At 44.5% G+C, this 27,060-nt stretch overlaps 2 protein-coding genes across 4 annotated transcripts in view; both read left to right on the top strand.

Annotated features, from left to right (window-relative positions):
* The window catches only part of PDSS2 (decaprenyl diphosphate synthase subunit 2), a 302,828-nt gene extending 299,484 nt beyond the window's left edge, over positions 1 to 3,344 (top strand). Inside the window, exon 9 of one of the 2 annotated variants that reach the window (XM_049898045.1) lies at positions 2,874 to 3,344. In XM_049898045.1, coding sequence (XP_049754002.1) covers position 2,874 — 1 coding nt within the window. In that variant the 3' untranslated portion in view covers positions 2,875 to 3,344. The remainder of the gene's footprint in view (positions 1 to 2,873) is intronic. The other variant, XM_049898407.1, reaches the window with a different exon arrangement.
* The window catches only part of BEND3 (BEN domain containing 3), an 88,379-nt gene that overhangs the window by 32,611 nt on the left and 28,708 nt on the right, over positions 1 to 27,060 (top strand). Inside the window, exon 1 of one of the 2 annotated variants that reach the window (XM_049895899.1) lies at positions 17,278 to 17,427. The exons of the other annotated variant lie outside the window; for it this stretch is intronic. The gene's annotated coding sequence lies outside the window, so the exon portion shown is untranslated. Of the gene's footprint in view, positions 1 to 17,277; positions 17,428 to 27,060 lie in introns of those variants that run through there. 2 annotated transcript variants of the gene reach the window in all.

Below are 27,060 nucleotides of genomic sequence, written 5' to 3'. Positions count from 1 at the left end.
GGGCGGCAATCTTAATATTTGACACAATAGAGTTTAAGGGGGAGTCCCTAGGTGGCATACCTCCCCTTAAACTCTATTTTGTCAAATAGTAAGATTCTCCCCTACTTTCTTCAACAAAGAACATTATATTGCTGTTGATAAGTTGTATACCTGTAGAAAGTTGAATTGACAAAAATTGTGTGATAGACTAAGGCAAAAAAAAAAAGTGTGATGTATGTATTTATAAAAACAACAGAAAAAAAGAGCAGCTGCTGAGGCTGCTTATGTGCTACCAAACACCTCATGGGATTTGGTTTCTTGCTTTGGATGTTTAGGATCATGGTGTCATGGACTATCTCAGTTAACTGGCCTAATATCGTGTTTAGCGCTTCTGTTCTACCTCCTAGTTCGCTGAGTAGTGCTTCAGGTCTTAAAATCTTGCAAGAGACCATCCAAGGTACAACAATTGTTCTCTGTTCACCTGGAGCAACAGAGGAAGAAGGAGAGTCAGGAACAGGAGGAGGAAACAGATGTGTGGCTAATTGCCTCCACGAACAACTGCCTCTTCAGCCATGAACTGGTTGAGTGCCCAGCTACCATTAGTGAACATTTTGATCAAAGATTCCATAGAAGAATCCTGACCAAAAGCAGGAAGATGTAGAACAGAATTTCAAATTCTCATGGAATCCAGATTTTCTAGAGCCATGGTGGCTGGATGAACCCCCAAATCTATTGCTCTGAGATGATCTTTAAGCCTTAAACCAAAAATATTCCCTGAAGTCTTCTTAAAACCAAACAATAGTTTAGCTTAACTAGTAAAGAATGTCTGCCTTGAGCATTATGCTCTTTTAAGATCTGGTGGCATAGTGGTTAAGTACTATGGCTGCTAACCAAAAGGTTGGCAGTTCAAGTACACCAGGCGCTCCTTGGAAACTCTGTGGGGAAGTTCTACTCTGTCCTATAAGGTCACTATGAGTCGGAATCAACTCAATGGCAACAGGTTTTGTTTTGTTTTGTTATATAGGATCAAACTGCCATCAGCAACTCAAAAGTTTAGATAGAAACTTAGAGGGCAGTGAGTTTATGTTAATGGAGGAGGAACATCAGAAAAGGAGGGTGAGAATGGTTGCCAACTTGAAGAATGTAATCAATGTCACTGAATTGTACATGTAGTAAATGTTGAATTGGTGTATGTATTGTATATATTCTCAACAACAACAAAAATAAATTTTTTTTTTAAATAACATTATATGTTGATAAAAGGAACAATTGAGCTAGAAGATATAACCATCGAAAACATGTATGCAATTAACAATACAGCCTCAAATATATAAAGGAACAACTGAAAAAACTGCTGGGAAAAATGGATAACCAAGTTATAAATATTTTAACACACCCCTTTCAGAAATTGATAAATCAAGCAGACATAAAACATACATATTGTAAATTCAAATGATCCAAATAATAAGCTATAAGGTATACATATCCAAGAAATCATTTAATAATAATTACTAGCTTGAACCATGTGAAAATGTCGGTATTTGACTATTTTGACCTATAAAAATGGCCGTTTCAGATTATTCAGTCTGTATAGCCATAAGTGGTTGAAAAATTAGTTAATGTATATAAAACGACCAGCACAGTGCTTAATTCAGTCTCCTTTGGTCTTTTTTTAGAGAGTACTTGCCTCAATTATTGGTTACCATAAATTGATGCAGTACACCCTGGCTGTAATTGGATAAGTGAGATCCAAAGAATCCAGTTATGTGAAGTGTAAGGTCATGTTTTTTGTAAGATAAACAACAAAATGACCAGTGTGGTCTGTGCAGCTAGCTAGTGAGGAATTCTGGGAGTTCAGCTGCCCTACCTAAATTCCTGCCAATCTCAGCTATGGTTTGATGCCACCTGGTGGCAGTGGTTTACTCCAACTTAGATATTAAACCAAACCAAAACCCATTGCCGTGAAGTCGATTCCAACTCATAGTGACCCTGTAAGTACAGAGTAGAACTGCCCCGTAGGGTTTCCAAGGAGCAGCTGGTGGATTTGCACTGCCGACCTTTTGGTTAGCAGCTGGGCTCTAAACTGTCACGCCATCAAGGCTCAAGAAACTTAGATATTATTGGGGACAAATCTGAGTCCAGAGGTAGTCTGGGCCTTGCAGGATAGTATCAGTGTTTCCAGGAATCTCCCAGCTAGTTGGTCAGTTTCAGAAATTCAGCTGGGAAAATACTGAAGACTAGGGACTCACCACCTTCATCTACTCTTTTTCTGTAGCAAATTTAGAAACCTTCACAGCCTTGCCCTCTACTCCAAGACGCATACCCCAACCGTAGGATAGAATTTTACCCCTCCCCCATCCCTACCCCTTCCCTGTTCTCAAACAGGGGCTAGACAGGGAATGGGAGCCAGTCGCCAATTCAACATTGTATCTAAAAGTATATTTTGATAAGTACATTATCATGAGGTTTCGTTGTACTTATCAAGGATCCCTTGAATACTTGACAACATAGTAGCGTATTTTTTATTCAGGGTCTTTGATTACTAGTAATGTTTCTGGTTAACTATAAAAAAAAGACCTTTATTATTTTGAGACTAATTGAAATTCAAGCAGGAAAAAAGAGAAGACATGTAAAGGTGAAAACTTCTATCCAGAGAATATTAACTCAATACACAAATGCCATGGAATTTAAAATTAACAGTTGCCTTTGGTGGATGATTTCTTTTTGCTCAGCAGGCTCAAAATAGTTGCTGTCTTGGGAGAAATCTAGGTCAATTGGCATATTGTAGTCCATAAAGATAATGTTCTACATCCGACAATGGTGAGTAGTGACTGGGGACTTAAAAGCTTATGAGCGGCCATCTAAGATAGAACTATTGTTCTCTTCCCATGCAGAGCAAAGAAGAGTAAATAAAATCAAAGACTTAAGGAAACGATTAGTCCAAAGGACCGGTGGACCACATGAACTACAGCCTCCGTCAGCTGTACTAGATGAAGAACTAGATGATGCCCAGCTACCACTAACAGACTGCTCTGATTGGGATCACAATAGGAGGTCCTAGACAGAGTGGGAGAAAAATGTAGAGCAAAATTAAAAAGACCAGACTCACTGGTCTGATAGAGACTGGTGGAACACCCAAGACTATGGCCCTTAGACACCCTTCAAACCTGGAAATGAACCCACTCCCAGAGATCACCTTTCACCCAAACAATAGACACAGCTTTATAATGGCTATCAGTGAGCAATAACATCCATGAGGAACATGCTTCTCAGCATAGTCATCCATACCAGACCAAAAGGGCAGCATATGCCCAAAAACAAAGCTCAGAAGGCTGAAGGGGCAGGAAAGATAGGCAAAAGGAAACGAACCCAGGGAGGAAGGGGGTAGAGTGCTGTCACATTGAGGGGATTGCAACTAATGTCACGAAACAAAATGTGTATAAATTGTTGAGTGGGAAACTAATTTGCTGTGTAAACTTTCACCCAAGCCACAATAAAAAGCCCCCCCGCCCAAAACAAAAAAAAAAAACAGTGGCTGTCTTCTTTGTTAAGTTTCTTGGCATGTTGAAGCACTTTTTCTTTCCTTGCATAAACATGTGGCCCTGTTCTAGCATTCTTAGGCATTCCCCTTAAATACACAAACAGGGCCTCATGGAAGTTACATGGACATGCAAGACTGTAAAGGGGGTAGTGGTCAGTTATCAGTTAAGTTTCTGTCCCTGTCCATCCCTCTTCCTGGCATCATCCCAGTGCTGAGTTACCGCTGGGTCACTAGTATCAAGGTTTGAGAGACCAGCAATGCTCAGTGGCTGCACTGGTGTTTTGGGATCAGGATCTTCTTGACCTGTGCTTGCTGCCGGTCACATTTGTTCCTGGTGAATTAGTCAAGCACCAAGCTGTGTATAGGAGACCCTGGTGGCGTAGTGGTTAAGTGCTATGGCTGCTAACCAAAAGGTCAGCAGTTCAAATCCACCAGGCACTCCTTGGAAACTCTATGGGGTACTTCTACTCTGTCCTATAGGGTCACTAGGAGTCAGAATTGACTCGACAGCAGTGGGTTTGGTTTTTTGGTTTTATGCTGAGTGTGGAGGTTGGGTGCTGGAAGTACATGGTGCTATGATTTGTGGCACAGACTAGAGGAAGCCCTCAATCTGGCCGCCATCTATCTTTCTAGCCTCACCTTTTACTTTTTCCTTCCCTTAGCTCAATATTTTACTCAGAAGGGCTATTTATAGTTTTCCAAATATGGTCTGCAGTTTCTTGCCTCTGCTGCTGCCCACAGTTTTCCCGGCTCAAAATGGCTTTGGCCCGTGGCCCAGAGTCTCACTCCTCCTTCCTGCAGGCTCACAGGACAGCCCCTTCCTCCACAAGGCCTTCCTGATTTCTCCCAGCCCACCGCCCCACACCTACTCTGCTGCCACCTTCCACTTTATATTACAATATCAGAGCTCATGATTGATTCGGCGGTAAGACTGAAAGCTCTCTGAGGGCAGAGGCCTGCTTATCCATTTATTAATTTCCCGAAGAACTCAAAGCTTTGCAGTCATAGGTACTCAATAAATATTTAATTTCAAAAGCTTTTGTCACATTAAAGCTGATCATACCATCTTCCAAAAGGCCTCACCTTCTCCCGCCCACTGCCTGCTCAGCCCTACATTTAGGCACTAGTACTCTTGCCAGCCTCTCTCTGCAATTGCTATGAGCCAGATCCTGTCGCGCATAAACTCACAGAACATAGGCATTGGGAAAACATATTCACTTACTTGAGCCTAGACTAGAGATCCCTTTGCCGCCTGAAGTAGTTGACTTACCTACTGTCAAAGCGGAATAAAGCCAGTTGCCACAACTAAGTTTAGTTACCAAAAGATAGGGTTACGACAGGCATCTCATGAAGATTTGCATTGCTATCCAAGCAGTCTCTTTTATGTGTCTTTATTTTTATATTTAAATATCATAAAATCATTGGCTATCACCCTGATGTAACATATTTTATTATATATAACTTTTGAAATCTTCATTGTCCTTACAAAGAGAGTTCAGGAAATACCAAATGTTTGAGTCTTGGAGAATTACAATGAGCCGTGTCTTTCCCCATGCCAACATTCATATCCCACTTATTTCTGCTGATGCTATTACTTTCCTTTAAAAAAAAAAAAAAAAAGTTTTTGAAGGAAAGGAACTCAAAAGTTCTCTAATTCTCTAACACTTTTTTGTGTGTTTTTGGTGAAAATATACACAGAAAACCCACTTCTTCCATTCAACAATTTCTACACTTAATGTTCAGTGACTTCGGTTACATTCTTCACATTGTGTCAACATTCTCATTATTTCCGTTCTAGTTGTTTCACTCCCATTGACTCAGTCTCACTGCACACCTCCTCCCTCCCCACCCCCACCACCTTCTCATCTATGTTTTAGAGTAACTGTTGTCCATGTGGTTTCACATAGATAATTTTTTAAAAGAGTGCAGTACTCAAGGGCGACATTCTTTACCTTTTAAGCTAACCTGCTATTTAGTTAAAAAGTGACTTCAGGGGATAGTTTCAGTTCAAGGTTTAAAGAGTATTTCAGCGAGATCACCTCGGGGATTCCTCCAGTCTCAATGGGTCCAGTAAGTCTGGATTCTTTGAGAATTTGAAGTTCTGCTCCACATTTTTCTCCCTTTCTATCAGGACCCATCTATTGTGTGGGTAGTGGTAGGCAGGCACAAAACTTCTCTAATTTCTAATGTAAAATATTTAGAGGGAAAAAACAGGTGAATGTGGCTTATTGGATTCCTCTGGCCCTTTTTCTCTCAAACTGGTACACTTGGGTTTCAAAGGGCAATTATTCCTCTTCGCTCCATGCTGATTACATAGGTCAGGAGGGTAATAAGGTTATTTACTTGAAGGATTTTCAGCTGGCATATTTCTAATATTCTCACCCAACTCCTGACCACTCCGAATAATATCACGCTGAAACCAGCATCTCTCTCCCACCACCAAGGAAAATGATGAAACAAAGGTAATTTGAGTCCGAGCTTTCTACCCCCAAATTTATCCTCTTCCCAGAGCACAAAGGTTATCTTACTTTAGTCCTTTAAACCAGTAATGGCTCACTAATAACTTTTGTCCTTTCAACCAATGATGGCTCAGTAATAACTAGCATCATATGTTTATATAGATTCAGTAGATGAACCTTTAAGGTGCTAAACTCCTTCTGGTGTAGCAATTTATTACATTTTTTAAAGATCTTATTATTGAATTCAGAAATTGCCCATGGCAGAAGCAAGAAAACAAGGTCCTGTGCTAATGAAAGTGAATGTTACATCATAACACCTTATTAAGACACCGTATGCAGTACATATATATTACTGTGGAAAACGGAATATTGGATTAGTTGGCTGATCTGGGATCTTCTTCTGAAAAGATTTTCTTTGTACTTCCTTCGAGTTCTCAGTGTAAAGAAATTCTGATATTGTTTTATAAGCAACCTCAAGTCAAATATTTCAGTAAGTATGTGTAGTGGAAAATATTTTTGAGATATTAACCTATACTTTTATTCTCCTGGCATTTTCCCCTTTCTCTTCCCTGCCTCCAAAGAGATATTCACTGTGGCTTCATTGTCTCGGTGGAGGGGTGAGGTGGGGCAGAAAGCTGGAATGGTCCTCGTGCTTTCGTTTCTAACACTTAAGCCCCAGTGGGGAGAGGATTTGAGCCATAGGCAAAGGTCTTGGGCAGAAGCAGGACAGCGGGAGGCTCTTCTGGACCCTGGACTGGGTGGAGGGATGACAGGCCTGCTGCCTGGGTATTCCAGTAACACTGCTGGGAGACAGGTTTGTCCCCAGAGAAGATGTGGCTATGGCCTGGGTCCAGGCCCCAAGTCACAAACTGGAGGCCTGTGGGCTGGCTCTGACCTACAGATGGGCTTTGTTCAGCCATGTGAATTTGAGTCATTCAGCATTTAAAACCAAGGCAATTCCACATTCACATCCAGATGTCTGCTTCTCTTAATAATTGGAAAATTTGGCCACACTGGGTTCAGTCTGTCCTGGCACCACATGGCTGCCCGCTTTAGATGAAGAATGAGTATTCCGCTTTGCCACAGTCCCCGCCAGTCCCTGCTTTGTACTGGATGCCGGGGGCCAGTGGCCACTCAGCAGGACGCTTGAACTGCAAGAGATAAATGCTCCTCTTTGCCCAGGTTTTTTTTTTCCATGAGTGGGGAAACAAAAGATACACTGAAGATGGCTCAAGCTGAAAGAAATGTGGGAGTTGGTGTATTTCTTTGGAGAAGTAAAGGATGTTCTTATGTGTTTAATATGCACACTGCTGGCTTCACTCATGAACTCTCCTTGCTGCTCCCTGTAGGCATCTGTAACACACAGGTCTGTTCTAGGCAGCCTCACAAAGAGAGCTCCATGTCCCCAGCTGGGCCTGGCATAGCCACTGCCTGCAGGGCACGGTGAGCAGAATGATGGACGGCTGGCTCAGCGAGAACCTATGTGGGCAGGTGCCTGGAGGACAGAGGTCCCCGAAGTCCTCTGGACCCTGGCATGACCCTGAGGTGGAGATGGGGCTCCGAAAGAGTGGGATTCAAAATAGAAAGTAAATAAAATAAAAATAGAAGTAGTTATTTCATATACACAAATGTATGAACTAAAATTTGCATACACTGCCTATGCTTTATCTCTGGTTAAATTATTTAGCCCAGGGCACATATAATAGAAGCTACTAGAGCCTGTTCTGGAGAATAATGGCAGGACTCATTGTTCCACTTTTCCTTAAGAGTAGGGTGAGGAGAATGGACATTAGAATTGTAATTTGGGGGCTGTCACAGATAACACATGTTTTAGAATTACATGGTGGTTTTTTTTTTGTTGTTTTTTTAACTTTCTTACAGAGTTTGAATTTAAAGTGGTATTCTCTGGGTCTCTTCCAGGCAGCACTGAGGGAGCTCATATAAACCTTTGTGCTTTTGCTGCTAAACTAGAAGTGTTGGGGTTTTTTTCCCCACGTATGAATGAATGAAAACCAAAATGAAATCCTAGCTGTTATGCGCCTGGGCTAGTTATTTCAGCAATTCACTCACCTCATTTATAACCAATAATAAAAAAAAAATAACAGCTACCCTTTATTGAACACTAACCTATGCCAGCCACTGTACCAGTGCTACACAGAACTGCCTGGTTTTTAACCACCTGTGGGGCGGTATCACCTACGCTGTGAACAAGCAAATGTAAGCTCAAAGCTTAAGCAGTTTCCTAAGGTCTCACACTCAGTAAGTGTTGGGGCCTGGATTCAAATCCAAGTCTGTCTGACTTGGTAAGTACTGCACTATACAGCCAACAAGTGCAGCAGTATTTATTACCACCACCTGCCATATGCAGCGTGAGGACAGAGCTGCGGGGTCGGAGAGATGAATGAAAATGGCCCAGCTTGCAATGAGTACCAAAATTTAATTAGTCACATTCCTTAGAAACAAAAGGGACAGCAGATTCTTACAGAGACAGAGGTTGATCTCAAGCATCCTTGGAGCTGTGACATGGCTACAAAAGTCACCCTGTCAATAGAACAGTCACCCTGGGACCAGCGCTTCTGGGATATTAGGATCAAGTCCAATTGACCACACTACTCTTTTTCCACCCAATATGTATGTTTTTCAAAAGAGAAGATTTGGCTGTGTGGGTTTGTCATCATCCACTTCAAAGCCCCCCTTAATAAGCGGCACTGGTATCTAGCCACCCCAGGAAGGGCTGGCCTCGTCCCCCATGCACCTGTGAAGGGCTGCCCTCAGTTGAAGCCTTAGCCCCTGGTCCAGTCTGCTGGAGTTTCCAGTGCATGTGTCATAGTCACAGCAGGGAAGAACTGCTTGGGAGACACCTCAGAAGGCAACAGGCGGGATGACACACATTCTGAGGCTTCCTGGAGCCCAGTACAAGAGTATGACAGAAGATACGGATAAATGGTATAACCAAGTACTACTGGTTAGGCTGAGGTAAGGGTTGTCTACTTGAAAGGTATAGAAGAGAACACAGCAAGGTACCCCACTACCTCCAATGGGGAACTAAACCTGTTACTGTTGAGTCAATCCCATCTCACAGTGACCTTACGGGGCAGGGTAGAACCGCCCCATAGGGTTTCCAAGGCTGAAATCTTTACAGAAGCAGACTGCCACATCTTTCTCCCACAGAGCGGCTAGAGGGTTTGAACCACTGACCTTTCATTTAGCAGCTGAGCTCTTAACCACTGAGCCACCAGGGCTGCTTCCTGGTGGAGAAGGGAGAGGGCAAATATCTCACAATGGAGAAAACGTTTGGCTGAGCCTTGAAGGATGAATAGGAGTTGACCAGGGGACTCCGGGGACACCCTGAGCAAAGGCAGAGGGTAGAAATGCTCAGCCTGAGCAGGAAGGAGCGCTTCGTCCTTTTTGTCTTGGAGTGGAATGGAATTTTCTGGAAAGGAAGATTAAATTCTATTCTGGTCAACACTACTGATGCTTTGAACAATTAAATTGGGAACTAGGCTTAACTGGTAAAAAGCCAAAGAATTAGTCCTTAGGACACAATGCAAGCCATGCCAATTCTCAGCCACGAATCTAAATTCTGGCATAGTGCCTGACACGGATAGATAAATGCATGGGGAGAAAGAGAGGTGCTGTCGAGTCGACTCTGCCTTATGGCAACCTTGTGTACAACAGAATGAAATACCGCCTAGGCCTACGCCATCCTCATGATCACTGGCATGTTCGAGCCTATCACTGCAGCTACCGTGCCGCTCCAACGCTGGCCCTCTATTTCGCCAAACATGGAGTCCTCCTCCAGCAATTGCTTTCTCCCAGTGACGTGTCCAAAAAGAGCAAATCGGGCAATATTCTGTTGTGATCCACTGGGTTTCCATTGACTGATTTTGGGAAGTAGATCACCAGGCCTTTCTTCCTATTCTGTCTTTGTCTGAAAGCTCCACTGAAACCTGCCCAACATGGGTGAGCCTGCTGGTATTTGAAATACCAGTGACATTGCTTCCAGCATCACAGCAACACAAAGCCACCGCAGTACAACAAGCTGACAGCTGAGTGGCACACATGGTACTGCAATAATTACTTGCTAACTGAAGGACTGAATTACAAATCATGTAATATCTCTGGGCACTATTTTCTTCATCTGTTTAAAAATGGGCTGGATTCTCACAGGAAGGTGATATACCTGTTCTACCTGTCCCAGTCTGTGATCAAGGGCACACAGGAGATGACAAATGTGAGAACACTGTGTGAAGAGGAAGGCAGGGAGGCACTTCAGAGCTGTGTGATATTATTACTCCAGAGTTAGTGGGGTATGGTAACGGACTGCTAGATTGTGGGCATATCTGGCATCTGGCCCCTGGCAAATTAGCTGCCTACCTCTGGGCCATTCCCTTACAACAGGCTTGGTGTTGCATTGAGTGGCCCTGCTCTTAACCTTTGGCCCTTTGTTTCTTCATTTGTAGAAAGGGAGAAAGGAATGGAACATATGTTTTCTAACAACAATTCATTCAATCCTCCAGCCAACATTTGTTGAGACTCCACACTGTCCCAGGCACAGTGCCAGGCACTTGGAGATACAGTGGGCAAACATGGTCCTGCTGTCCAGGAATTTGTGTTCTAGTTGGGGAGACAGGCAAATAAATCAACAATTATAGTTTCTGTGAGCAGGGTCTCTATGGCAGGGAAAGAACAAGGTGCCATGAAGTGCAGAGCACAGGCTTCTAACTCAGACTTGGGGCACGTGAAGGAAATTATGTGAAACGCGAACCTTGTATATTTCTATCCTTAGTGGATTCTGGTTGTTTTACATCTATTTGGCCTTTGGTCGGGATAATACAGAAAGAGAAACCCAAAAAACATTGCTGCAAAGGAGAGTGCCAGACTAGGCCTAAGAAAGCCAATGTGCCTTGGACAAGCAAGGCACCTTGCTTGCCTCAATTTCTTTATTGGTAGAATCGGGCAGTTGACATCTATTATTTCTGAAGCCCTAGTGTGCCATGAAGGAGCCCTGGTCGTGCAACACTTAAGCATTCAGCTGCTAACTGAAATGTCAAACCTACTAGCTGCTCCAACAGAGAAAAGACCCGGTGATCTGCTAAAGATTACAGCCTAAGAAACCCTCAGGGGAAGTTCTACTCTGTTCTATAGGGTTGCTAAGAGTCATAATTGACTCAACAGCACAAAACAACAAGTGTGCCATGAAGGTCCCTAGGTGGCACAAATGATTTGCGCTCAGCTGCTAGCTAAAAGGCTGGAAGTTTGAACTCAGCCAGAGATGCCTCAGAAGAAAGGCCTGGCGATATGCTTCACAACCATGAAACCCTGTGGAGCGCGTTTCTACTCTGCAACACGTGGGGTCATCATGAGTTAGAATCAACTTCAAGACAATTGTTTTTTTTTAGTTTTTTCAGTGTGCCATGATTCTAGGGAAATCCTTACAGTCACATTTACTTCTTAAAAATACTTGCGTTGGCACTTCAGAAGCTCGAGGAAAGGGGACCATGGATCCTGTAGCCAAATGCCCTATTTACTTTTGGAGCATAGTTACCAGGAAATCCTTCTCTTCTTCTTTTTCTGTTTAAGTCATAAAAAATATGTAGAGAAAGGGGAATTGGTGACATGAGTAAATCCAGGCCCTCATACCAGCTGCCTTCTGTCCTCTTGCTATAACTTCTAGCTACTTTAGTGTCACTTTTGTTCCTTTATCCTTTCAAGACCCAGTTATTTTCTTCTTTGAATTTTTTTTGGATACCATGTGTTTCCATTAATGGAAACATGCTGAGTCATGTAGTGTGTTTAAAATTTTTGGTTGGTAATATGGATTTTGGAGCCCTGGTGGTGCAGTGGTTAAGAGCTCGGCTGATAACCAAAAGGTCAGCATTTCTAATCCACCAGCCGCTGCTCAGAAACTCTGTGGGGGAGTTCTACTCTGTCCTATAGGGTCGCTATGAGTCAATCGACTTGACGGCAACGGGTTTGGTTTTGGAATATGGGTTTTGAGAAATATTGTCTGGCACTACATGGTTACCACAGAACTTTAAAGGTTCTCAAACCTCATAATTAGTGGTTGCCTGTCTGTACCAGTGGACCTTGGTTGCTGATGTTTTTCATGGTGCCTTCAATGAGGTTACATGGGGAACCTCTGGTTTTCCAAATATGACACAAAAAGGCAAACCAAACCCACCAGGGCTCTCTATCACACCAAGAAAAAAAAAAAAAAACAAACCTGTTGCTGCTGAGTTAATTCCAACTCCTATCACACAGGAAACAGTAAATAATATGCTTACAAGGCTTCTATAGGGGTACAAAAGCCAAAAAAGACCAAATTATACCCAATCACACTTTCTGGTTGCACTACTTCACTTGCAAACCTCATACCCCAGCTATTTTGCTTCAACCAATGTTTCATGGAGCCCTGGTGGCACAGTGGTTAAGAGTTACAGCTGCTAACTAAAAGGCTGGCAGTTCAAATCCACGAACCGCTTCTTGGAAGCCCTATGGGGCAGCTCTACTCTGTCATATAGGGTTGTTATGAGTCAAGATCAACTCAAGGGCAATGGGCTTTTTGTTTGTTACTGCCTACTGGGGGCAGTAAATCCTTTCAGTGGTAAAAGTACACTTCCAAAGAACCTGAAAGCCAGAAAAAGTGGGTGGTATACCACATGTACCACAGATCACGAAAGGGTTAAGCCATGGCAACCACTCTATTTTTAACCTGTGGGAGAGGGAAAAGGTTACAAAAGCAATAGATGCTCATTATGGGGGCAGGGGAGGAACACCAAACATTACACAAACGTATAATGTGAAAAAGTAAAAGCCCCTTCTCTACCATTTTAACCACAGCGGTAACTACTACTACACTGTATTTTCCAGACATTTTTCTATTCACATGCAAATATATGTACTATATATTTTCCTCTTATGAAAATAGAATTACACTATATATAGATATGCAATTTTCTGCTTTTATTTAGCAATATATCGTAGACATTCTTCTCTATCCATAAAAAGAACACCTTTCTTCTTTCCAAAGGCTACACAGTATGCCACAGCATGTATCATTATCATTTTATTTAATATTTTCCATGTTCTCTTCAGTTTTTTTGCTATCACCAATGATTCTGCAATGAACAGCTTTGGATATGTGTCCTTGATTGAGTTTTTCTCCAGGATAAATTGCTAGAAGTGGAATTGCTGGATCTCAGGTCATTATCATGAGGTGTTCCATTTTACAGAGATTTTTGGCAAGCCAAATAAGACTAATTTAAAAAAAAAAAAAAGAAAGAAAAAGATAAGCCATTTGGTTTAGAGAGTCTTTTGATGAATTTTGTAGAAACTGATCAATTACTAGAGCAGTATATGTTGATTTTTTTCTTCTTGTTAATGGATCCTGATTGGCTGGAAAGCCAGCCTCCACTTCCACCTTCTTCCTGCCTGTTGTTGCAGCTGTGTGATCAGCGTGGGGACTCCTGACTGCAGGCCCTTGGGCTCCCCTCTGGGCACCGGGGCTCTGGTGGCTGCAGCGCCTCCAGCCAGCACACTAGGCTCAGAATGAGCTATAGCTCAGATTGGCATTTATTTTCTCAAGGGCTTGAAATTGAGAATGTGATTACAGCAGTTTTCACTCTCCCTAATATTTCTTTTTGCAGAACCCTGTTGTGCAAGCCAGGCATTCAACTAAAATCAGATCCTAATGGCTGTATTGGGTGCTCAAAATCTTAAGCTGATACAAATTATTAAATAGTCCTCCTACACGTAAGGAAAACTGCCCAGCACAAATTCTCTGTAGCTTTTCATTCAAAACCTCATTTTTTCACATTGGGTGGTGTGTGCCATTTACCTGCTCCCAATTCCAGTAGAGGTGTATTTTTTCAGCACATAGGGATTAAATTCAACTTCCTTCGCCCAGCTTCCCCTAAACTGTCAGTTTTTGCAAATTATTTTGTGAGGCATGTCTTTCAGTAGGTCCAATTTAATAGAGTTAATATAAGCTCCCTGCCCCCTCCCCCCTTTTTTTCCCTCTTAATTTGCTGTTGTGAGAATTCACGGAATCCGGATCTGCCAAATACTTCAGTTTGAAGTTGAAGACTTGGCAAAATTATACATCCAGCAGGCAAGAAATAAAGTGGAAATGTCTCACAAGTAACAGTAAAATCTGTTGTGTTGTTTTAAGACTTGACTACTGAAAAAAAAAGTCTTACTAAATATTGTCTTGGCAACTATAAATATATTTAGCAACGATAAAACCTTTTTGAATAACAGTTATCTGAAACCTAATATCTGTCTGTCTGCCACTCAATTATCTACATCGACATTATATACATCCCACAATTCATTAAGTGCTGTGTAGTTTTCCATTTCAGTTTTTACCTTTAGTGTTTTTTGTGAGACATTATCTAGCCTCTGGGCCAAGTAATCAGTTTTCTGCTTGCTGCATTTTACTCAGGTAAAATTGAAAATGGGTTCTTTAGATCAGTTGCAGCAGCTCTAATTTCAAATACTGAAAAATGCATTTTCAATGAAATTTCACATCAAGCAGATTTCTAAAATTCGGATTTTTTTCAGATCTTAATGCACACCCTTGTGAACCATGGTCACTCCCATTCACTTCTTAAAATTGTTTTAGGCAGCAGTTGTGCATTTTTTATCTCACTTCTCTCCCCATCTTAGATCATGTTTATTCATACTTTTTCATGAGGCATTATTTTTATCAAATAATTTTTTTAACATGATTTTAGAACTACTACTTTTTAAGTTTCTAAAATTAGATGTAACTGTCTCAATGCATTTATTTTCACCTTTATGCACTATCTTCCTCTTTCTCCTTTTAAAAACAAACAAAAAAAACCCCGTATAAATGTATGTGCAAAACCATTTGAAGGTAGGTAGTTTCCTAAATAACAATGACTTCCATTTTTTTAAAAAAATAACTTATTTGAAATCAACAGCTCACTTTGTTATTTCATCCAGCTATGCAAATCTAAGATACATACTTTTACAATAATGCCCAAGGTCAGTCTGTAGTTTCCTAAGAGAGCTGCTGTTTTGAAGCCAACTATATCAGCTAAGTCTGGCTGCTTGCCTTGGATGCTATTTATTAATAAAGCTATTGTATTTGACAAAATCTTTGGTTTCAAACAGTATGAACACAGAAATTTTATTTTCTATCATTTTATTATTTAGTTTCTATTGCCTTAAATGCCTCAGTTGTCACTGAACGATTGTCTAAAAATACATCCATTCACAACATACATCTAATCTCCCCTTTCTAAAAAATTAGCAAGGCCCTTTTACATTTTTAAACCACTTCAGCAAAGTATGTTTTTTTCAGCAAAGTGATTTAAATGCAAAGTGACTTAAATGCTTCTTTTAACTGTTCCTGATTCTTCTACCAGGAAATCCTAGAAAACTGCACTAATGAAATGCAACTCCTTTTTTAATTCTAATTATAGCTGTCACATTAAATTGAAGGTGAGAATAAAACTGATGGATCTGTTAACTAAGTAACGCGATGTACTGTATCACACGTGTTATTTAATACGTGAGTGTAAAAGTCAAGTTTCAGTCAGAAATCGAAGTGCCTCTACTCAGTGATCTGGGAATGTATAAATTAACCATTCTGCCCCAATCGGTCCTCCTCCCTTCTTCCCTCCGCCCTATTTTAAATGTAGATAGAGTGACCCAAGCCTTTTGAATGTGAAGGGCTGCTATCTTGGCCCCCTTCTTTTCATCATCCTGTTTTGAATGACACTGAGCACGTTTAGATTCTTTTCTAAAGCAGCCCCTGGATGCAGGGCTTGGTCGTCCCGGCTGCTTGCTAATTTTGCATAGTAATTAGTACTGACTTTTCCAAGTCCGCAATCCAAATTCAGCTGGAGAATATTCCCCTCAATTCCTCAAAGATCTTAGATAACTGAACTGTCTTTTGATTTCAAACTGGAAGGGGAGGAACCTGCAAAATTACTAAATTCCCCATTGGAGGGGTCTGGAGGAAGATAAGAGGATCCCTAAGTATATGTTAATTCAATCCCGCGCCGCGACTGGGCAACAAGGATCCAGCATATGCTTTCTTTTTAAATCAATTCTACCTATTCACTGACCGCGCGGGGATGGCCACATGGTCCTCTCTTGCAGCCAGTCAGCTGTGAGCAGCAGATGGGAGTATTTACATTTATTCTTTTTATACTTTCTTCGATCAGCAAATTAAAGGATTTTTTAAAATTTACATTTTCATTGTTTGACTGCAATATAAACGTGGTTTCACGGTTGAACTGGGCTTCACTGACTCCCACCTCCCTACTCCACCCCCTCAAACTACTCCAATCGCTGAGACTTGAGAAAATGCCCGAAGCGTAGTTTTCGTATTTATCAACTTTGAATCTACAGTCCGGGAGTTAGAAGTAGACAGAATCAGCCTTTATTCAGTTGGTGACTAGTGTTTTTCTATTTTAAGCGCTCGAGATCCCGTGGGTTTGTGCTTGGCATGTGGGTCTGTGAGCGCGAGCGCTTCTGAATTATCTCGCTTCACAGCCTCAAACCTCAAAACTTCGTGTTACAAGTAGAAAGCAGATTTCTAGCTTCTAAACTTACAACAGAGGGCGGCCACCCTACAGGGGGAGTGGCCACAGGCAGCGTTCCCAGCACCAGGGTCGCTCCCTCGCGGCCCGCCAGACTCCATGCCGGCTCGGCGGGACGGAGGGGCCGCTTGGGCCCCCAAGCCCCGATGTCTTTGTGCTGAGCGCGGCGCGGGAAGACCCGCCCGGGGGCCAGAGCCACAGCCGAAATGCCAAAAATGCGGGAGAGGCGCGGGCGTTAGGGGAGGAGACGCCCTGCACAATCTCCGTCCCGCGGAAAAAAAAAGTAGAAAAAAAAGCTTTTCGGGTCAAACTCCGAGGGCCTGAGAAACCACGTTTTACAGAATAACTCTCAGGGGTAGAAGGCACTGTGCACTGGACACGGTCTCCCGGCCTGTCCGCGCGCGCCGTGGGTGCACGGCCGCGGTCCCAACCCCGGGCAGCCAGCGCGGGCCCACGTGGAGCGGCGCGCCCGGCGCCGGGCCGCCCGAGTCCCCGGAGTGCGCGCCCGAGCTCCCCGCCGCGGCCGTTCACGCCCGAGCGCCGCCGCCGGTCCCGCGTGTGCCCCGCTGAGGGGGAGGGGCGGCCGGGCGGTGGGGGCGGAGGGGTTGAGGTTCCACTGCAGCGGGGGCTCCTGTGTCCTTGTGCGGAAATGACACACGGAGTCCCGTCACGTCACGCGAGAGCGCAGCGCACGGCCACACACAAAGAGAGGGGAAAATACACGGCGCCCGCCGCCCCCGGCAACTCCCCGGGCCGCCCGGCCAAGACCTCCGCGCGAGACCCCACTCCCCGGCCCCGCGCCCCCCCTTCCCCACGTGGCGCCCAAACTCGGCGCGGGCCCGCTCTGCAAAGTACAGAACTCGTGTCCCAGGTAAGTGCGGAGCGGAGAAAGCCGGCCGCGCGGTAGCGGCGGCGGCGGCTCCGGGGCAGACGGACCGGAGAGTGGCTGCAACATCCATGCCGGGGTGGGGGCGGGCGCAGGGGAGGGGAAGCGAAGGGGGGCTGCCCTGAGCGCGCTCGCCGGGAGAAGCGCCCACCCCCGCGCAGGGCCAAGCCGCCCCAGCGAGCGGCGGGAGTCCACGGGCTCGCCGCGCCCATTGTGCCGCGCGCCCCTTTGTGCCCGCTCGGAACGCGGAGGCTCCATGGCGTTCCGAGGGGCACGCACGCTGCGTGGGGGCGGGGGGGGAAGCGGAGTGGAACGGTCCGCGCCGCCGTCGCCGCCCGCCCCACTCGCGCCGCGTGCGGGCTCTGCACCCCCGCCGCTTGCTGCGATGGAGCGGCCGGACCGCCGGAAGGCTCTGCGGAGTCCGCGGTGGGCTTGGCGCTCGGCTTGGCCCGGCTGCGGCGGGGGAAGGCTCAGCGTGTGGAAGGGGGTGTCAGAGCAGGAGCAGGGGGCGGGGACTGGAGGCAGATGCCGTGCGGGGAACGAGAGGCCGAAGGAGCCGCCGCTTGGAGGACGCTGCCGCCGGTGTCTGCAAATGGAGCGAGTCAGGCCCGCGGCGGCGGCCAGGAGCGGGGAGGTGCGGGCCCCGCCGCCAGGGGGCGCAGCGCTCTCTCCCCGGCCGTTCCACGGCGCGGTTCGCGGTTCCCGCTGCCCGGGAGCTGGGGGCGGGCCCGGAGCCTAGGGTGTGCACCTCCGGCTGGCGCGAGGCCTTCCTTGCGGGCCGCGGAGCTGGAGCCTGGGGCACTTGTCGCTTGTCGTGACTGCCCCCTTCCCGCTTTGATTGTAAACGTGATTTCCCACGCAGACTTTGCCCGTGCCTTATCATCGAATTGTGCTCCGACGTTTTTTGCAGGCCCTGCATGCGGAGGCACATATACATATGTTTGTGTGTGTGTGGTTTTTTTTAATATAAAGTGTTTTTACAGAGGTAAGGCCCTTTGATTGCTCAGGTGGCCTGTGTAGAAGAATTTTGCACACAAAGGCTATCCAGAGAGAGTTTGTGGTACAGGCTAAGCCCTTCAGAATCCAAAACCTTCAATCCCACCTTCCTAAAGTACCTTGAATGTGTAACTGTGAAGCCAGGTGCCACAGGGCAAGGCACAGAGTGCCAGAAGGCTACAGCAGGAAGAAACAGGCGAGAAAGCCACCAGGCGTGAGCCCCCAGGCTAGCTTTGTATGTAAACTGGAGGAATGGAGGAGATTCTTAGTCGTCCTCCTGCCTTTCCGGCAGTTTGTTTTTCTAGCCATCCCTCCCTAGTTTTGGGTTTCATATCACCTTATTAGACCCTGTCAGCTTCAGGCCAACCTTGAGATTTGGGCAAGATTTTTTTTTTTTAAATTCATTGTGCTTTAGGTGAAAGTTTACAAATCAAGTCAGTCTCTCATACAAAAAGTTACACGCACCTTGCTATGTACTCCTAGCTCCTTGCATAATAAGACAGGACATTCCTCCTCTCTACCTGTTATTCCCCGTGTCCATTCAACCAGCTCCTGTTCCCTTCTTCCTTCTCATCTTGACACCAGACAGGAGTTGCCCACGTAGTCTCATGTGTTTACTTGAGCCAAGAAGCTTACTTCTCATCAGTATCATTGTCTATCTTATAGTCCTGTCAAACTCCTGTCTGGAGAGTTGGCTTCAGGAGTGGTTCCAATCTTGGGCTAACAGAGGGTCCGGGGACCATGACCATCAGCATCCTTACAGTCTCAAACCATTAAGCCTGGTCTCTTTACGAGAATTTGAAATCTGCATCCCACTGTTCTCCTGCTCCATCAGAGATTCTCTGTTGTGTTCCCTGTCACAGCAATGATCAGTGGTAGCCAGGCACCATCTAGTTCTTTCGGTCTCAGACTGATGGAGCCTTTGGTTTATGTGGCCCTTTTTGTCTCTTGGGCTCATCTTTACCACATGTCTTTGGTGTTCATTCTCCTTTGTTCCAGGTAGGTTGAGACCAATTGATGCATCTTAGATGGCCACTTGCTAGCGTTTAAGACACCAGACATTGGGCAGGATTTTGTATCTTTTTCACAGTTTTACATTCCCGGAAACAAACCTGTCACATAACTTAGTAGGTGCTTAGTAAACATTTGCACTATGAATGGAGAGAGCCTCTTGGTTGTGGAGAAGTGGATCAGCATAGTAAGTTCCAGCCAGTGGGTTAGCTGGTGTGCACATCCACAGATTAAGCCAGAGCCTTTAAAAATCTGTCTGGTAAAAACTTCTGCCACTGACTGTGGGTTTTACCAGAGATGCCACCTTCTTGTTGAAGAAGTCATTCAACAGAAAATGTTACGTTCTCCTTCCCTCAAGTACTAGTAGCTGCAGAACCATGAGAGGTCGGTTAATACCTAGCAGACAAGACAGACAGGCTTCATCCCAATAATCTAAATAATGTGCGCCACTTTGCCACATTTCCTCAAGCACTTCATTTAGTCACTTCTCAGCTCCCAAGCACTCCCTTTGTGAGCACATAAATGGCAGAATGTCTAATACTACAGAGGAAAATTGCAATGAAAGCTGCCAGAGTTTTGAGTAGGTGAATTTAGTTTCCTGCAGGAATGTCCCACCTGCCATTTTTTAGAGCTTCCTAAGAGGCCCCTAAAGCAATGAGGAAGGAACCAACATGCGTTTATGAATTGACACCATGCTGAAAGTTTGGGATGTGTTTCTTAAATGCCTCATTATATAATGTAGAAACACATGAAGGTCGCTGATGAATCAGCAAAAATAATTTGGTGTTTATTTTTGGAGTATGGGAGGTTGGGGTGTAGTGCTTTTTCTGGCACTTTGTTTTGATGACAAGTGATGAATTACGGTTGCTACCGTTATTATTCATTGTACCCATTATTGGCTGGAGTAAGTTTGGGAGAATTGTTTGTAGAATTAATCTTCGGAGTGACAAAACTTTTCTGTATCCTCAGTGGTTTCATGAATGTATACTGCAGGGTTTCTGTGAGTTGGAATTGACTGTATGGCGGTGGGTGTTTTTTTTTTTTTTTTTTTTTAATGCATATGTTAACATTCATAGAACTATACCCATAAAAAACGCATTGCTGTTTCCCATAGGGTTTCCAATGCTGTAATCTTTACGGAAGCCAACTGCCACATCGTTTTCTCACGGAGCAGCTCATGGGTTTGAACCACCAACCTTTCAGTTAGCAACCGAGTGCCAAACCACTGTGACAACAGGGCTGTATAACCCCCAAAACTAAATTTTCACTATATGATAATTCAAAAAAAAAAATTAAAGTGAGAAAAAATACACATGCCAAAAAAAATTGATATTTTATATACTTCATGAGCATCATCTTGCTGTCCCCGTTTGTTTCCCCCTCTAGACTTGACAAGTGCTCTTCTCTTCCTCCTAATGCTTCGGCATCTCTTGCCATGTTATTATTTCTGCCCAGAGTGCCTGTGTTTTCTAGAGTTTGCTGCCACACGTGACCTGCACCTGCCAGGCCAGGAGCTCTCCGTGCTAGCGCCAGGCCTTCAGTGCACTGAAAAGGAGAGAGCCAAAGACCAAACTCATTGCTGTCAAGTGCATTCCGACTCAGTGGCCGTTCGTGCCTGGCGTGTTAGTCTGTGAATAACTTTTACAAACTGTTGTTTTAGAGCTGAGTTTTTCTTGACAACTCACCTGATAGCATGCCCTTCTTCCCCCCCTCCACCACCATTTTTAATCTAACTTGAAAGGTGTATTTAAAGTCTTCCTTCATAAGTTCTTGGTTTTCCTCCAATGGCCGCCTCTCCTCTTATCTGATTTTCAGTTATCACTGGCCAGTGAAACAAAATTGCGTCAGTATTAACAGGGGCATTGATTGCTCAGTTGAATAAATCATTTATCGACCTTCTCTTTTATGCTGTTGGTTTGATCATGAAGCTAGAGGGGTGGGGGAGCAGTCTACACCAGACTCTAATTAGCTCATGGGGTCACAAGACAAAACACTTGAAAATGAGAAGAGGAAACTCAGCTTATATCTCCTAGGAAAGTTAGCCACCGTTGTCCAGTCAGTCATGAGTGGGATGGGAATGTGCCGTCTTTGCTCCTTTTTACTGTGAGCCCTGGTTTCCAGATGCCAAGGTTAAAAATATAGAGAGTCCAGCTCCTCCTATTGACGTCTAAGGAGGTGGTGCTTTCTGAGACCACGGAGAACTTAGTAAGTAGGACCTTTAGCTGAGGAAAACATCACATTTAGTCAAACTCAGAAAACAGTGTCCTAAGGGTAAGACGCCAAATCGCAGGCAGGCAGGGTTGTGTGGTGGTACTTCTCTGCATGCTGGAGGACAAGGTTGTGTGCAGACTGAATAAGGACCCAACAGCAGCAACAATTAACAGCTTTACGAGAACCCAGGGGAAATTGCCCTGGTTTTGTGAGGACTGGTATGCTTCAAAATGCGTTTGCAGATGTGTCTAAAAATAAAAACAAATTGTGAACACGCCCTGAAAGTCCCATGGGCAGGATGCCACTGCCAAGAGGGCCTGGTTCTGAGAGCCGGAGGCTCCCAGCCGTTCTGTAAACCCAGAGACCCAGCCTGAAAAGAATATGGCATGGGAACATTCTTCCTGTCCTTCGGGAGAGCACTTTACTTGATCTCACACACACCCCAGCTTGTTTTTATTTGAAAAGTTACTAAAGTTTTTTTTAAAGCTTTAAGCCATTTTACCTAATTTTGCAGTTTTTTTTTTTTTTTTTAACATTCACTATTAAAATACACTTTAAAAATATATTTTAAAAAATGCTTGTAATAGTTAACCTTTACTGAGTGCTAGGTGCCAGGCACTTTTTCCTTTGCAGTCTTCACAAAATCTCTGTGAGGTTAAGTAGATGTGTTCAGCTCCATTTTATAGATGTGAGAACCAAGACTTAGATGGATAAACACCTTACCCAGAGTTAGAAGCAAACATAGGTGGAACCCAGAGTCTTAACCCAGTTCTTTGTGGCTCTGAGGAGCCCCTAAAACAAAGAACAAACCCGTTGCCATTGAGTCGATGCTGACTTCCCTGGGTGGTGCAAATGTTTAAGCACTCAGCTGCTAACTGAAAAGCAGTCCTAGTCCATCCTGAGGCACCTTAGAAGAAAAGTCTGACGATCTACTTCCAAAAAATTGACCACTGAAAACCCTGTGGAGCAGAGTTCTACTCTGACACACGTGGGGTTGCCATGAGTCAGACTTGATGGTAACTGGTTTTTGCTTTGGTATGTGGCTCTGAAGTTCAATAGGGAATTTTGTTTTCTTCCAGATCAGCTGTACTATATCTTGGCCATGTGATGGCCAGTTTGGTTAGTTGTCCAGCTCGTGTGGCCTGAGCCCAGCCCACAGATGGGCGCTGAACAAGAAGGGAGAAAGAGCAAAGCTGGGGCAGCATGCTCCATTCCTCAGCCCCAGTTGCCCGTGGGACAGGCGGCTGGGATGGGACCGACACACAGGGGTCTACCCCACTCCTTTCCCTCTTCCCAGGCTCTGCAGATCCTCTTAGCAAGGCTCAGACCCTCTGGCCCTTCTGGCCCCTCTGGTCCTCTGTACAATCAGAGGGCTGTTGTGAGAATTGCAAGGGTTTGCGTATGTCAGACTCCTAGAACACGGAGCCAGCACTGCATGAACGGTAGCTACTGTCCTTTTCTATATTTCATTTTTAAACATGACTGACCTGTAGTAGACAGAAGTCATGAAATTGAATCACACCTTGTGACAGTTGTGAAAAGGACGGAGTAAAGTTTAGGTCTTAGTTAAACCATTTAAGTCTTTGAGTTGCTTTATTCATAACACCTTAAAAATGGTCTGAGCATATTTCCTCTGGTTGGCCTTTTGTGTGGGACTCTTGTCCCCACTGCCTTTGGTTCCAATCACATTCCTTTCTGGGCACACATATTCTCAAGGAGAGTTTGCATCACCTGATATTTGGAAACAGATGGGGGGGGGTGTGGTAGAGGGCAAACCAGTGAAATGAGGGGAGGGGCTGGCCCTTCAGCAGTCTGAGGTCAGGGCTGCCATGGCCAGGTTTTCCTGACGTACAGCTAACCCAATTCAGGGCAGAATTCTGAGTCAGCTGGCTGGGATTTGAACCTTGAGGTTTCAGGAAGCCCAAGTACTTCCCATTTCTGGGCCTGCTGCTTGTCCTGTGTGACTCTGGGCCAGCCCACAAGCCTCTGGTGGCTCTAATTAGCCTCTGCTGTTCTCACAAGACAGGGACTCACACACACGTGTTCCAGATCCATCTGCTCTCTGATAGAAAACTTGATAGAGAGGTACCACTGGCCACGCCCAGCTGCCTGTGGGCAGCACCTGAGAACTTTTTCCTTTGGAAACGTGTGGGGCAGCTAGGGAGGGGGCCAGTGATCCTTAAAGGGCACTGGACTTTGCCAAGGAATTGCCATACCAGCTGCCCCCCTACATACATTACTTGTGACATCATCTTGCATCCTGGTTCTTAATGAGGAGAATTTTCTCTTACCCACTTTTAACCAGTGACCTCATCATGCTTCCTTTTTCTGTGGCCCGCCACTCCTCAGCTCCCCAGACCTCCTCCCTCTCCCTCTCCCCCCACTGCCTTCCTCTATCCCATCCCCACTTTCCTTGCGCTGTTGCTTCATCCTGGAGCAGGCCTCGGGTTGCCCACTTTGGCCTGGCTTTGAGGTGCTGGGGAAGGAGGGCTCCAGGTGCCAGTCAGAATATATCCCGGAGTGCTCAGGGACAAGAGGACCCCAAAGAATGTTACCACATTTAACATTCTGCTATCATCCAGAAACCCAGCAAGCTGGATGTTTATGCACTGTCGAATTATTAAGCTTCTCTCCAGACCATTAGCTTCCCCGGCCAGCTACCAAATCCCTCTAAATGACCTTCACCTCAGCTTTCGGCTTCCATTCCTGATCCAGAAGACTTGGTCTGGGTTGTTTGTTTTTTCCCCTCCCATGAACTTGGCTTATTTTGAAAAATAATTGAAGTTATCAGTCAAATGCATTGACAGAGCCTTATGATGTACCCACCAGGAAATGACATTTCCTTAGTTTTCAAAATCAATCTTTTCACTTTCTCACTCACACGTGGCTGTGTGAGCCGAGACTTTTTTTCTGATCTTCTCTTCCCTGTCCCTACTGAGGAGCAGTAATGAAGGGACAGTTATGAAGTGAAGGTTGTCACTGATTTGCCATTTGTTTTATTGCTAGAGCATCAGTCTTTGAAATGTTTAAAGGGGAGAACATGATTTTACAAATATTCTTTTTTTTTTTTAAATACATTTTTGAATTGTGGTAAGTATATGGGGGACAAAAACATTTGCCATTTCAACCATCTTCACACGTATAGTTTAATGACACTAAATATCTTTGTTGTTACAAGTATTCTTCAGCTCGTTGCTGTTTGTGGATATAGCTTAGAATGTGATCTGGCTTGGCAGTAAAGATGATTGTACTTCTTTTTATTTTTAAACATTTCTTTTTTATTATCAAAGAATTGCATGCTCACTATAGAATATTTGGAAAGTAGAGGAAAATATACAGAAAAAATCATCCATAACCTTCTTAATTGGAGGTAATTAGCATTTTGGCATAGTTCCTTCCAGCTGCTTTATGGCATTTTTTAATTACATAGTTGCGATATCCCCCGTGAACTTTGAAGTATGTTGTTATTGACTGGGTAGCCTTGTAATGAACAATTAATTTTGGATCTTTACACATAACTTAATGCTCAGCTCTTTCTGTCAATAGACATTTTGAAGTCATATATTGAGAAAATGTGTGAAAGTTGTGTTCCAAATTTGTATAGTGGCAATAACAACAGTAATCAAAGGCAGTCTTAATCCAGCTCACATTCAGTTTATTGTCTCTTTTATGTTCTCAGCACCTTGTGTGGAAATGGATGGATTTCATCAGTAATGGAGCCCTGATGGCCCAGTGGTTAAGAGCTCAGCTGCTAACCAAAACGTTAGCAGTTCAAATCCACCGGCCGCTCCTTGGAAACCCTATGGGGCAGCTCTTCTCTGTCCTATAGGGTCGCTATGAGTCAGAATCAACTCGACAGCAACTAGTTTAGTTTTTTTTTGTTTGTTTTATCAGTAGTTAATAATGGCTAATGGTTATGGGAGCCCTCCCTAGGTAGTGCAAACGTTTAACACAGTTGGCTGCTAACTGAAAGGTTGGAGGTTTGAGTCCACCCAGAGGCACCTTGGAAGAAAAGCCTGGCATTCCACTTCTGAAAAAAACAGCCATTGAAAACCTATGGAGCACAGTTCTACTCTGGCACACATAAGGTCGCCATGAGTTAGAATCAACTTGAAGGCAACTGGTAATGGTTGTGGGGCTTACCCTTCACCCCTGTGCTTAATTAAGACTAACTGAAGTGAGAGACCTGGTGGCAGTGGTTAAGAGCTGTGCTGCCATGCAAAAGGTCAGCAGTTCAAATCCACTAGCTGTTCCTTGGAAACCTCTGGGGCAGTTCTTCTCTGTCCTACAGGGTCATCATGAGTCAGAATCGACTTGACGGCAACGACTTTGGATTTTTTTGGAAATGAAGGAAGACTTTCTGGTTTTGGCTCTTTGTGTTTCTGGCCCTTGTGCCTTACTGCCACTATATATCAGAAGTTTCAAGTGTATAAAACTGTAGGCACAGAGAGATTTAGTCATAGGTGTTTACAAGCTGAAAACAACAAGGAAGATAAAGATATGCCTGTTTCAGCATTGACGAAGTTATTTCCTAAGGAGGTTTTTTCCGTAGAATTTGCTTTGATTAACATTATCTCCCCACCCCCACTCCCAAAAGTCTGGTAGGTACATGTTAGAATTTAAAATTATTTGCATCCAGATCATAAAATTCCAAACATGGGCAGACTTCTTAAAGCTGTGACGTGCAGCCTGTGTTTACTAGATGCGAGTTATGGTTGTTATAGAAACCCTAATGCAGTATCCTCTAACCTTGAGGTTCTCACTGTTCTCTCCTTCCTGTTACTTCCACTATAACAGGAGATCCCACAGCTCCGTCTCCATCCTCTAGGCCCTCCTGCCTACCCCTGTGTTAATTACAGTCCCCTTAAATAAGCTCTGGAGCCCTGGTGGCACAGTGGTGAAGAGCTATGACTGCTAACCAAAAGGTTGGCAGTTCGAATCCACCAGCTGCTCCTCGGAAACCCTATGGGGAAGTGCTACTCTGTCTTATAGGGTCGCTATGAATTGCAGTCGACTGGAGGGCAACAGGTTTGGTTTGGGTTAAATAAGCTCTAGAATCAGCCGGTTTACTTCAAAAAGAACAGAGCCAGTTGTCATCCCCCCCTCAACATCAGCACCTCACTGTCACACACTGGGGAGACTCCTGGCTGGATGATCTTGGGCATGTTCCTAACCTTCCTGAATTTGGGGTCCCACACCTGTAAAACGTGGGTAGTGCACTAGATGGTTTCTCAAGGTCCCTTTCTGCTCTACACCTGTGCCTCAGATTCCTCACTTGTAAAATGGGAATCATAGAATTTTTACCTCGTAAAGTTATCAGGATTAAATAAATTTACTGTAAAGCTCTTAGAACAGCACCTTCCACACAGGAGGTGTGGGGCACCTCCCTTAATGCACTTA

The sequence above is a fragment of the Elephas maximus genome, chromosome 1 (assembly GCF_024166365.1).
Source record: "Elephas maximus indicus isolate mEleMax1 chromosome 1, mEleMax1 primary haplotype, whole genome shotgun sequence".
Lineage (NCBI taxonomy): Eukaryota > Metazoa > Chordata > Mammalia > Proboscidea > Elephantidae > Elephas > Elephas maximus.
Note: the sequence above shows the minus strand (reverse complement) of the source record. Positions and strands in the feature narration are given on the sequence as shown.